At 43.9% G+C, this 13,879-nt stretch overlaps 1 protein-coding gene across 2 annotated transcripts in view; it reads right to left on the reverse strand.

The window, feature by feature from the left end:
- The window catches only part of LOC124041775 (tensin-3-like), a 96,865-nt gene that overhangs the window by 40,649 nt on the left and 42,337 nt on the right, over positions 1-13,879 (reverse strand). The window contains exons 7-12 of one of the 2 annotated variants that reach the window (XM_046359773.1): positions 13,571-13,683; positions 12,560-12,620; positions 11,208-11,283; positions 10,884-11,013; positions 10,606-10,671; positions 9,970-10,071 (exon numbers count right to left, since the gene is read on the reverse strand). In XM_046359773.1, coding sequence (XP_046215729.1) covers positions 9,970-10,071; positions 10,606-10,671; positions 10,884-11,013; positions 11,208-11,283; positions 12,560-12,620; positions 13,571-13,683 — 548 coding nt within the window. The other variant, XM_046359774.1, reaches the window with a different exon arrangement.

The raw sequence follows: 13,879 nt of genomic DNA on the forward strand, positions 1-13,879 counted from the left end.
CACACAATGGGGGACCTTGAGTTCTCCAAATATGGACAGAAGAATGTAAACAAGTTGGGAGGGGCAAGGGGGTGGGGGCAGGGGGTGGGGCCGGGCCCTGGGGTGAGCTGTAATCCGACCTCATGCCCTGGCTGCATCAGGGTACTACTCTGCCAGGAGGGAGGAAGAGAGGGACACAGAGAGAACGAGAGGCAGAGAGGGTCTGAGAATGAAAACAACATTCCTTTCCCTCTCTTCCATCCCTCTTTCTTTCACACCGTAAAGACAGACTTTTTAATTAGAGCAAGCCTACCTTCTAGTTGGGCGCTCTCTGCCGGTTTATGAAACCCCTGGGATAGCCAGGTTGTTTTTCTTTCGCTCTCGTGTATCATGAAATGATATGCCTGGCGTCCGTACAACACCAGCATGGAAACAGATGTGCCCTAACCTCAATTATGGGGTTCAACAATTGTTTTGGCAGTTTTTTTTTCTATCAGAAGACACACATTGGCAAGACTGTGGTCCATAGATGGTTAACCAAGTATGGCCCCATCAGGTGGTCTTCATCTTTGAACCATTTCATCTATCCTAAATCTACATTTTATGTCGGAATTTATCAAATAACTTGTTCTAAATTGTCAATTTTCTTAGGTTATTATGTTGTTAAAAAAACACTTGACACTCTGTAAACACAAGGCAAATGGGAATGTGGCAGCAAAACTGTTGCTCCGACTCCCAACTATTCTTTACCCCCAGAGGAATTGTTGTTGCTACACCTCCGAAATTACCCTGCTGTCACTCCTGCTCCATTCACATCCGTGTTATTACCATCTACCATCCCTCCTCCTCCTCTCATACTGTATGCCAGGCCTGTGAGTCATAAAGCTTATTTAACCATCAACATCACCATCCTCATTTCCATCACCCCTGGCCTGCGTGGCTTGGCCTAGCTTCCGTTTGGGCTCCCGTTTGGGGTCCAGCCAGACGGCCCTCAGCTAACACATTCCTCGTTAATCCAGCAGTCAAACCAGGGCCCTGTTCCATGGCTCTGGTTTGACTCACTCTCTTACTGGGAGATAGATGCAGTAACAGAGGTGAGAGAGAGGGGAGGCCTCGGTACAGGACAAGCCTGTTGTGGCCTAGACTTTCTCTTGTAATTGATTCAAATGGGGTTATGTCGATGTTGATACACATTGATTGCTTGGACATCCTCTGATGCATGTACACATTTTTAAAAAAATATTTAAAAAACACACATTGGCCGGATTTGTTTCTATTGATGGGGAGGAAATCGATCCCGGAAAGAGTAGAGCAGTTTCCGCGATGTTGTGTGAGGTAAAGCATTATATCCCTCAATAAAGAACAACCCGTAATCAAACACAATACTTAATTCACACTAGTGGATAAACCCACATTTTGAATGGGGGGAAGGGGAATTTAAAAAGCCATTGAAGTAAATGATGTTGTCCTTCCACATACCTAACACTGAAGTGGTAAGCTGTCTTTAAGCTGATTGACGGGCAGTCAGAGGGACACTGGGAGCTGCCAAATCAAACAGACTGGTAAGAAGCTGCTGAATTCCAGTAGAGCTCCCAGTCTTTCGTCTCTAGTCTAGAGTTTACATGAGAAAACAAGGCTGTAAATATTCCACAGGAATGCCTCACTGACTCAATGAAAAGGAGAAAGTGAAAAATAGTTTTTTTAGGCTGTTGTTTGACTTTAATTAATCTTTTCACATCCAATGTTTGCTCTTTCATTACATGCCCAGAGACTCTTGATCTAGCACTTCAAACATAAAAGCTAACCTCACTTTAAGATTGTGTAGTAGAGTTTCTCAAATAAAGCAACTATAACTAGTTGTCTTTATTATCAAATGGCTTATATTGGTATTGTATATAAAATGCTTATTGTACAACAGGCCTGGGTGGATTCATGTTTTAATGTCACCATATTTCTCTATTCTGGTGAGTTGTTGTGAATTCATCGGCTGAGAGGAAAGATTTGGCAGAACAGCAAGGGATGCCCTGGCAGTGTGAGTGAGTGAGTGAGTGAGTGAGTGAGTGAGTGAGTGAGTGAGTGAGTGAGTGAGTGAGTGAGTGAGTGAGTGAGTGAGCGAGAGAGAGAGTGAGAGAGAGAGAGAGAGAGAGAGATCACACCCGCGTCTGTGTAACTGGGTTGGTCGAAGCACGCCCATTCATTTGATAAAACAATTATAATAATCTCTAGGGAACTACTTTTCCAGTGCTTCCATATTCCCTATGGTACTAACACTGCAAAGAGCATCCAGAAACTACCTGCAAACAGGCACTGTGAAGGACATACTGCTTTCTCAGGAACAGGCCAAAATCCACGTCATTTGCGTGAAGAAAAATATGGAGAGGCAGAGGTTGAGGTCGGGCTTCTGAGAATTCATAGCTAGATATTCCAGGACGTGTACTCAAAGCATCCGCGGACCAACTGGCAAGTGTCTTCACTGACATTTTCAACCTCTCCCTGACCGAGTTTGTAATACCTACATGTTTCAAGGAAGCGAAGATAACCTGCCTAAATGACTACCGCCCCTTAGCACTCACGTTGGTAGCCATGAAGTGCTTTGAAAGGCTGGTCATGGCTCACATCAACAGCATCATCCTGTATACCCTTAACCCACTCCAATTCGCATACCGCCCCAAAAGATCCACAAATGATGCAATCTCAATCGCACTCCACACTGCCCTTTCCCACCTGGACAAAAGGAACACTTATGTGAGAATGCTGTTCATTGACTACAGCTCAGCATTCAACACCATAGGGCCCACAAAGCTCATCACTAAGCTAAAGACCCTGGGACACCTCCCTCTGCAACTAGATCCTGGACTTCCTGACAGGCTGCCCCCAGGTGGTAACGTATGCCACGCGGATTCTCAGCACGGGGGCCCCTCAGGGGTGCGTGCTTAGTCCCCTCCTGTACTCCTTGTTCACCCACTCCAACACCATTATTAAGTTTGGTGACGACACAACAGTGGTAGGCCTGATCACCGACAACGATGAGACAGTCTCTAGGGAGGAGGTCAGAGACCTGGCAGTGTGGTGCCAGGACAGCAACCTCTCCCTCAATGTGAGCAAGACAAAGGAGCTGATCGTGGACTACAGGAAAAGGTGGCCGAACAGGCCCCCATTAACATCGACGGGCTGTTTTGGAGTGGGTCGAGATTGTCAAGTTCCTTGGTGTCCACATCACCAACAAACTATCATGGTCCAAACAAACCAAGACAATCGTGAAGAGGGCACGACAACACATTTTCCCCTTCAGGAGGCTGAAAAGATTTGGCATGGGTACTCAGATCCTCAAAAGGTTCTACAGCTGCACCATCTAGAGCATTGAATCACCACCTGCTATGGCAACTGTTCGGCATCTGAGCAGAAGGCGCTACAGAGGGTAGTGCGTACTGCCCAATACATCACTGGGGCCAAGCTTCCTGCCATCCAGGACCTATATATTAGGCGGTGTCAGAGGAAAGCCCCAAAAAATGTTAGACTCCAGTCACACAAGTCATAGACTGTTCTCTCTGTTACCACACGGCAAGCGGTACTGGAGCGCTAAGTCTAGGACCAAAAGGCTCCTTAACAGCTTCTACCCCCAAGCCATAAGACTGCTGAACAATTAATCAAATGGCCACCCGGACTATTTACATTGACCCCCCCCATAGTCACTTCACCCCTACCTGCATGTACAATTGACCTTGACTAACCTGTAACCCTGCACATTGACTTGGTATATAGCCTCGTTATAGTTACTTTATTGTGTTACTATTTTATAATTTTTTATTTGATTTTATTTGGTAAATATTTTCTTAACTCTTTCTTGAACTGCACTGTAGGTTAAATGCTTGTAATTAACCCTCCTGTTGTGTTCGTTGCAATTTAATTAATTATGTGTAACAACAGACCTCCATCCTATGCTAGCTTGCTACCAATGTCCTGGCTAGCTGTCTAAATCGCCGTGACCCCCAAACCAACCACTCCACTCAATGGACTCTTTTGATCACTCGACTAAGGATGCCTATCCTTAATGTCAATATGTCTTGTCCATTGCTGTTCTGGTTAGTGTTTATTGGCTTATTTCACTGTAGAGCCTCTAGTCCTGCTCACTATACCTTATCCAATTTATTAGTTCCACCACCCACACATGCAATGACATCTCCTGGTTTCAATGATGTTTCTAGAGACAATATCTCTCTCTTCATCACTCAATACCTAGGTTTACCTCCACTGTATTCACATCCTACCATACCTTTGACTGTACATTATACCTTGATGCTATTTTATCGCCCCCAGAAACCTCCTTTTACTCTCTGTTCCAGACGTTCTAGACGACCAATTCTTATTGCTTTTAGCCGTACCCTTATTCTTCTCCTCCTATGTTCCTCTGGCGATGTAGAGGTGAATCCAGGCCCTGCAGTGCCTAGCTCCACTCCTATTCCCCAGGCGCTCTCTTTTGATGACTTCTGTAACCGTAATAGCCTTGGTTTCATGCATGTTAACATTAGAAGCCTCCTCCCTAAGTTTGTTCTATTCACTGCTTTAGCACACTCTGCCAACCCGGATGTTCTAGCTGTGTCTGAATCCTGGCTTAGGAAGACCACCAAAAATTCTGAAATTTTAATTCCAAATTACAACATTTTCAGACAAGATAGAACTGCCAAAGGGGGCGGTGTTGCAATCTACTGCAAAGATAGCCTGCAGAGTTCTGTCCTACTATCCAGGTCTGTACCCAAACAATTTGAACTTCTACTTTTAAAAATCCACCTCTCTAAAAACAAGTCTCTCACCGTTGCCGCCTGCTATAGACCACCCTCTGCCCCCGCTGTGCTCTGGACCCCATATGTGAACTGATTGCCCCCCATCTATCTTCAGAGCTCGTGCTGCTAGGCGACCTAAACTGGAACATGCTTAACACCCCAGCCATCCTACAATCTAAACTTGATGCCCTCAATCTCACTCAAATTATCAATGAACCTACCAGGTACCCCCTCAAAGCCTTAAACACGGGCACCATCATAGATATCATCCTAACCAACTTCCCCTCTAAATACACCTCTGCTGTCTTCAACCAAGATCTCAGCGATCACTGCCTCATTGCCTGCATCCGTAATGGGTCAGCGGTCAAACGACCTCCACTCATCACTGTAAAATGCTCCCTGAAACACTTCAGCGAGCAGGCCTTTCTAATCGACCTGGCCTGGGTATCCTGGAAGGATATTGATCTCATCCCGTCAGTAGAGGATGCCTGGATATTTTTTTTAAATGCCTTCCTAACCATCTTAAATAAACATGCCCCATTCAAGAAATTTAGAACCAGGAACAGATATAGCCCTTGGTTCTCCCCAGACCTGACTGCCCTTAACCAACACAAAAACATCCTATGGCGTTCTGCATTAGCATCGAACAGCCCCCGTGATATGCAGCTGTTCAGGGAAGCTAGAAACCGTTATACACAGGCAGTTAGAAAAGCCAAGGCTAGCTTTTTCAAGCAGACATTTGCTTCCTGCAACACTAACTCAAAAAAGTTCTGGGACACTGTAAAGTCCATGGAGAATAAGAACACCTCCTCCCAGCTGCCCACTGCACTGAAGATAGGAAACACTGTCACCACTGATAAATCCACCATAATTGAGAATTTCAATAAGCATTTTTCTATGGCTGGCCATGCTTTCCACCTGGCTACTCCTACCCCGGTCAACAGCACTGCACCCCCAACAGCAACTCGCCCAAGCCTTCCCCATTTCTCCTTCTCCCAAATCCATTCAGCTGATGTTCTGAAAGAGCTGAAAAATCTGGACCCCTACAAATCAGCCGGGCTAGACAATCTGCACCCTTTCTTTCTAAAATTATCTGCCGAAATTGTTGCCACCCCTATTACTTTCCTGTTCAACCTCTCTTTCGTGTCGTCTGAGATTCCCAAAGATTGGAAAGCAGCTGCGGTCATCCCCCTCTTCAAAGGGGGGGACACTCTTGACCCAAACTGCTACAGACCTATATCTATCCTACCATGCCTTTCTAAGGTCTTCGAAAGCCAAGTCAACAAACAGATTACCGACCATTTCGAATCTCACCATACCTTCTCTGCTATGCAATCCGGTTTCAGAGCTGGTCATGGGTGCACCTCAGCCATGCTCAAGGTCCTAAACGATATCCTAACCGCCATCGATAAGAAACATTACTGTGCAGCCGTATTCATTGATCTGGCCAAGGCTTTCGACTCTGTCAACCACCACATCCTCATCGGCAGACTCGACAGCCTTGGTTTCTCAAATGATTGCCTCGCCTGGTTCACCAACTACTTCTCTGATAGAGTTCAGTGTGTCAAATCGGAGGGTCTGCTGTCCGGACCTCTGGCAGTCTCTATGGGGGTGCCACAGGGTTCAATTCTTGGACCGACTCTCTTCTCTGTATACATCAATGAGGTCGCTCTTGCTGCTGGTGAGTCCCTGATCCACCTCTACGCAGACGACACCATTCTGTATACTTCCGGCCCTTCTTTGGACACTGTGTTAACTACCCTCCAGGCAAGCTTCAATGCCATACAACTCTCCTTCCGTGGCCTCCAATTGCTCTTAAATACAAGTAAAACTAAATGCATGCTCTTCAACCGATCGCTACCTGCACCTACCCGCCTGTCCAACATCACTACTCTGGACGGCTCTGACTTAGAATACGTGGACAACTACAAATACTTAGGTGTCTGGTTAGACTGTAAACTCTCCTTCCAGACCCATATCAAACATCTCCAATCCAAAGTTAAATCTAGAATTGGCTTCCTATTTCGCAACAAAGCATCCTTCACTCATGCTGCCAAACATACCCTTGTAAAACTGACCATCTTACCAATCCTCAACTTTGGCGATGTCATTTACAAAATAGCCTCCAATACCCTACTCAACAAATTGGATGCAGTCTATCACGGTGCAATCCGTTTTGTCACCAAAGCACCATATACTACCCACCATTGCGACCTGTACACTCTCATTGGCTGGCCCTCGCTTCATACTCGTCGCCAAACCCACTGGCTCCATGTCATCTACAAGACCCTGCTAGGTAAAGTCCCCCCTTATCTCAGCTCGCTGGTCACCATAGCATCTCCCACCTGTAGCACACGCTCCAGCAGGTATATCTCTCTAGTCACCCCCAAAATCAATTCTTTCTTTGGCCGCCTCTCCTTCCAGTTCTCTGCTGCCAATGACTGGAATGAACTACAAGAATCTCTGAAACTGGAAACACTTATCTCCCTCACTAGCTTTAAGCACCAACCGTCAGAGCATCTTACAGATTACTGCACCTGTACATAGCCCACCTATAATTTAGCCCAAACAACTACCTCTTTCCCAACTGTATTTAATTAATTAATTTATTTTGCTCCTTTGCACCCCATTATTTTTATTTCTACTTTGCACATTCTTCCATTGCAAAACTACCATTCCAGTGTTTTACTTGCTATATTGTATTTACTTTGCCACCATGGCCTTTTTTGCCTTTACCTCCCTTCTCACCTAATTTGCTCACATTGTATATAGACTTGTTTATACTGTATTATTGACTGTATGTTTGTTTTACTCCATGTGTAACTCTGTGTCGTTGTATCTGTCGAACTGCTTTGCTTTATCTTGGCCAGGTCGCAATTGTAAATGAGAACTTGTTCTCAACTTGCCTACCTGGTTAAATAAAGGTGATTTTTTTTTTTTTTTTAAATGTGTCCCGATCCAAAATGACCTCCCCATTATAGCTGATTATAAGTCCATAATAATACATATATTATCATCTAATGTTGTGTTAGATATTTTTTTATCAACTTAAGTTATTGTGAACATTACAAGTTTTGAACTTCTATTTGCTTTTTATGGCCTGAAGGACTCATTGACCTGAGCTCATACAACTCGTTTTGAGTAAAAAAAGCACAATGTTGGATTATTTTAACTATAAAAAATACTCATATGAAACATTGTGCTATTTATCACAGACTACTTTGTGTCAACGTTTAACAAGGACTCTCCTCCTCACCACTGTCATGATCAAAGATATGATCAAGAGCCTCACATACAGTATATCGTTTGGTCATTGTGCTGCCACAGAATTAATTGTGAGCAAGGACTCAAAAAAGCTTTATATACCAGAGCTGCGAGAAAAGTTCTATATATTATTGAAACAATGTTGTGATTGTTTGTGAGAATACCAACAGGTGTGGTTCCCGTGGAGGAAAGATTCTATTGGAGAAAGGTTCCTGTGGGGGTTGCCATGGAAGCCAAGAAGGGGAGTGAGGTGTGTGTGTGTGTGTGTGTGTGTGTGTGTGTGTGTGTGTGTGTGTGTGTGTGTGTGTGTGTGTGTGTGTGTGTGTGTGTGTGTGTGTGTGTGTGTGTGTGTGTGTGTGTGTGTGTGTGTGTGTGTGTGTGTGTGTGTGCGTGTGTGTGCGTGCCTGCGTGCGTGCCTGCGTGCGTGTGCGTGCGTGTGTGTGCTCAAACACACATGCATGTGGGGGGGAGGGTCTGGGAGAGGAAGTGTGTCCATCTGATGGATGGGCATGTGCCTGAACTCAATTTGATACACTAATTGTAGACTCACCCATTCATTTCGGGAACACCATAGGTTTAATAAAACACTAAATGTTATGAAAATCATCAACATTTATCTTGTGTGTTCAGATGCCCTTTGTGGACTATGTTTTGTGAATTGGTCCAATTCGACCAGAACACAGCAGGAGGGTTAAGCATTTCAAGTTAAGGTCTACTACACCTGTTGTATTCCGCGACTGTGACAAATAAAGTTTGATTTGAATCTTCTGCATTTGGTACACCAAGGGAAAGATACTATCTTTAATTTCCTCTGTTTACCATTGTAAATAAAGAATGTTTCCACAGGAATTGCCCTGGTACAAGTAAAGACACATAAACCAAGCCGGTGGAGACTGACTACGTTAATGGTTCTACCTAATGGTAATGGGTGCGTTCATACATTCACTCTGGCTATCTACTCCGATTTCGGAGCACTCTCGTCTGAATGTGCCAGAGTGCAGAATAACTGATGAATTTAGCAAAGCTCAACAGTGTGTGCTCTGAATTTACGAACGGACAATCTGACAACACTCTGAATTTACAAACACCCAGAGAGCACTCTGGCACTCCAATTTGAATTTACAAACACACCCCTAACAACGCGCTGTCAAGCACCCACGCTAACTGGTTAACGTTGGCAAGATTTCTACCTACTTCCAGACACAAATGAGATAACAGCTCACTCTGAACATTTTGCTCGCCTTTGCAAAGCTGGTTAGGCTGTTTTCATTTTATCCGGCGCATTGCTGACTAACTATACTGCAGGCAACATTTTAATTACGCTTTCTTACCAATGTTTACTGACATCGGCCATATTCAATCATTGTTAAGCAATCGTAAATTCACCAGTTATTCAGCGCTCTGGCACACAGACGAGAGTGTTCTGAAATAGGAGTAGACGGCCAGAGGGAATTTACAAATGCACCCCAAAATCTATCATGCTCTGCAGTACTGAGACTAATGTGAGGTTTACAGGGTTGCTGTGAGATCTGTCTCGCTGGAAGCTCTGCATTGAAAAAAATACTGTAGTTGTCACTTGGCCCTCTAAGGAAGGATCTCCATTCATTTAGAAAGCAAACATTGACTGACCCAGATTTGGTTGGTTTTAATGGGTGTACATGGACCTGTGTTGTTAAAAATATAGCATGCAGCTAGGATCGAGAGTTGTTCCTGACAGAGATAGCCTAGATATGGCCCAGAGATTTTACTCATTAAGTAATGCGGTCAGATAAAACTCCTGGCACTATTGGTCAATGTAAGTGCATGATCCACAGATATTGCCTGGTTTATCTTGATGAACGTGGTTGTTAGTTATGGTGGACAATATGATATTAATGCAGAGTGACTGGAAGCTTTATGTTACACATTGTAATGAGAAGAAGTAAGTCCAAGTGAATGCTGCTACCTTCTGCGTCAATTATGTTCTGGTAAGAGTCCCATCGTGTCAGAGGGTTGGCTGTGTTGTAGTCCACACTTATGTCTGCCCCGTTCTGCCAGCGCTCTGCACCTACAGGATACCATTTAAAAGCAAGGAATCATTGTGTGACGCTCTTATTTGGTCCAATCAACATCAAGGAATAAGTGGGACATTCTAGTAGGGTTCAATCAACAACAAGGGATGAGTGGGACATTCTTCTAGGTTTAAACTTTCTGTGGACAGAAGCCATTTTTGTTTATTTTCTGTCAGTGATTTGTGGCCAGAGTGTTTTCATCTTGCAACTAAGAGTTGAAGGAATGTTACATTTTATGAGTTGTTTAGAGCACATATATGCACGCAAAGACACACACAACACACACAACACTCACGCTCCCTCCTGTGGGGCTGGGAGGAAGGGCATGCTGTGCTCCTTTACCTCTCTGTCAGCACACACTTCACACTACATTTCCCCTCTACGGATTTCCACATCCTCATCTCAGCAGGGGGTCGAGGGGAAAAGAGGGGGGATCGAGGGGGGAAGCTGGGTGGTGAAAGGACCATGTGTCTGGAGGTTTTTAAACCCTCCTGCTTTTCTAACTGAGTTATAGGAGTTTAGAAAAATACCTGGGATTTTCTCCGGGCCCTCAGAGAACACCAGCTCCACTTTCCCGTAAGCCAGAAATCTGTGATCTGCAGAGGAAACACAAAGGAATGGAGTGAGTGTGGCTGCATTGGATTGCCACGGAAAGATGAATGATTCTGCCTATGACTGAGATTCTCCCAGAAAGCCATAATACATTACAGTCTATGGGAACACATGATTGGTTTTTACTAATGGATGAGCCAAACCCAAAGGAAGTCCAGTAGTTTTTTAAAATCCTGTGGCGGCAATGTGTGTAGACCTTTATTGGCAGTCTCCATGTCTTCTTTCTCGAACACCAGGTTGTAGCCCTGCACTGCTCCTGTGTGGAACTGGAGCCGGAAGATCGCCTCGCGCTCCAAAGTGACATCACTCTTATGGTAACACTTCACCTGCAGGAACATGGAAAGACTGGCTGTTGTAACAGCTGTCTTTGTGTGTGTTCATGTGACCTTACAAAAAAAATGTCCTCACTATTTTATGTGTGTAAATCTAATCGGTCATAACTTGTATCTTTCTTCTTGTATGGTATACTCAGTACATTCTGTAGGATATGTTATGTGATGCTATGAGACATTATTCTTACCATGATGTCTCCCTTTAACATCTGAGCAGGTTCCAGACTGATACATATCCTGTCTCTGTGTCCAGGCCCAATGTGACTGGGTAATAGAGACAAACAACCAATCAGAGAGAACATGCTATGATGGCCAGGTTTCCCTGGTGGGCAGATGGCCCAGGTGGACAGAGTTTGCACCATAGACATTAAAACCAGTAGATAGTGATAGCGCTGACGTTATCCACGTATTTCAATGGAAAACTCCCAATGGCTCATGAAGGCGGAAGTATTTGAATTTGAAGCTCGCCATATTGTTGAATGCGGCTGAATGGCACCCAGAAATTGCTAAAGATCATGGTGAAAATGGCCGTAACTAACAAAGGATCAACATTATAGTCATTTTCATCCTGCCTGAGAGAGTTAACCCAACACTGCTAGATGACGTCGGCATCAATACCGGAAGACTTGGACATAAACAGTCAGGAAGACTTGGACATAAACAGCCAAGAAGCGTGTGCATGAGTGATGGGTCTATCTCAACATGTGGTCCTGCGTGATGACAAATATAGTAGTCAGAAGGGATCACTATTTAATGAAATATATCTTGATTTGTAGCGAACTTTTAAATAATTCGCTGTGGGGATTAAACTTGATCATAATAAGCACATTTTAGAGCCCAAAGCGTCCGTCTACATTTTCTGAGGTTGGCCGTTGTTGTGATCGTAATTTGCTACATACTGTAGTCAATCAGACCAGGGCTTTTGGCACCGCTAGGTCCAAACTGACGTATGTCAAGCACCTGGAGTAATGACTGATTCTGAGTATTCATATGTCAAAGTTGTGTTTAGTCTTGATAAAAACGCACACGTGCTTCATCTGCTGCATTCCAAAGGAAAACTATTATAAAAATGTGTGCACGTCTTATGGAAAAGACATGTATTTCTGAATGATGCACCATGTTGCCTTGTTGACATAGGTTGCCTTCCCCTGCTCAGACGTTGCATGCATAAACCAAAGGTTGCGTGCCACGTCATCGACTGCCGTCAGGCACCAGATTGCTATAACATATGATGTGGTTAGCTGATACTTGTCTATCCAGGCGTTGTAAGATCTGGAATGCGTCAGAAACGCCTGGGCAGAGGAACGCACCCAATATGACCGGGCGGCGCAGAGTACTGCTCCATGTACGTAGTCCACTCCTGCCATCTCCACTTTAGCCCAGTCACGAATCATGGGCAAAAGTGACGGTGTATAGCCAGAGTCTAACTCCCTCAGTGACAGTCACAGAGAGCGGGCAAATTAGAACAACAAATTGTTATTAAAAAATCAAATGTGTCACTTATTGTCAAACAAAATTGGAAACTTAAACGAGTGCTTACTAGACCCCTGAGGAGTAGACAGCTTGCATTCCCTGGTAGACTTTCAGGAATGGCCGACAAACTGGGGAAAAAATGATTGTATTATGAGAAGAGAAATATAGTACTGCGAGATCAATTTTGTTGTGGCAAAAGTGTGAAACAAAAATTATTTGAATATTATTCACATCAATAAACTGCATTGTAAGATGTGTGTATTATCAAGCATTGATTCAGGTAGGTTTCAATTCACAATACGTGCTAACAAAATGGCATAAAAACTTCCCTCAAGCATCTTGTGGGCGATTACAGATGAATGGTGAATGCTCCATTCTAGTTATTTTGGATCTCAGTTTGATACTAATTATCACAACATCTTTGTTCAGGTCATATGTATGGGGCGTACGTTTCTCAGTACGCATCGGGGGTTCAGTATCTTCCCCAGCACCTATTCACTATGGCAGGTATCATGAACTAGATTCAGCCAAGTGCCAATTTATTCTTGAGCGGATGGTTGGGGGGCAGGAACATTGTAAAAATATATATTTATAGAATCAGACCCGGTGACCAAGCTAGCATAGCTGCCCTTCACAAATTTCTCCAGCTCAATGACAAGAAATCAGAGGTTGATTTATTTGGTTGTTTTATTTGCCACCTTGCAAAAAACCACCCACTGGGCACAGAAGTCATTTCAACGTCTAGTTTGTATTTAAATTATGTTGAATTGTCAACTAACGTAAATTCAAAGTGAAATCAACAAAAACATTATCCATGTTATTGGCAGACAAAAAAAAAGTTATTCTGTGGTGCGTGTTAATGTATGTGCATGTGCGTGCATACACATGGGTCAGTCCGAGGGAAAGGACAGGTTCATTTAGCATGCAAGCTTTCCAAAATGCCAATTTCTTTCTAGATAAGCACATAGGGATTTTATTGGTAGTTATTTGTCAGACTTCTAGCTTCTCAATGAGTGTAATGTTGTTGTTTTTTTATCCTAGTGGGCCGATATGTGAACAAAAGCAGGTAGTAAGTTACCTCCTGCAGTGTCAAAGTTTGGTATCCCACGTAGAATGATGCAATGCAAGAACAGTGGAGAGGCGTTGATTTTCATTGACCCACTCAGGAGACTGTTCAGGATCCAAACGTACCTGGCATGGCAGAATAGTAGAGATACAGTAATCCACCCAATAGCTAGCAAGAGGATCCTCAATAGCTAAACCCCTCTGCATATACTGTAGGTTAAAGTAAACAACAACAGATAACTTACAACAATTACATCAATGGCTGGGTCCAACCCTGACAAGTATAACAGAGATACTGTAGCACGCATGGGAATGTTACTTT

Source organism: Oncorhynchus gorbuscha, linkage group LG08, assembly GCF_021184085.1.
Source record: "Oncorhynchus gorbuscha isolate QuinsamMale2020 ecotype Even-year linkage group LG08, OgorEven_v1.0, whole genome shotgun sequence".
Taxonomy (NCBI): Eukaryota; Metazoa; Chordata; class Actinopteri; order Salmoniformes; family Salmonidae; genus Oncorhynchus; species Oncorhynchus gorbuscha.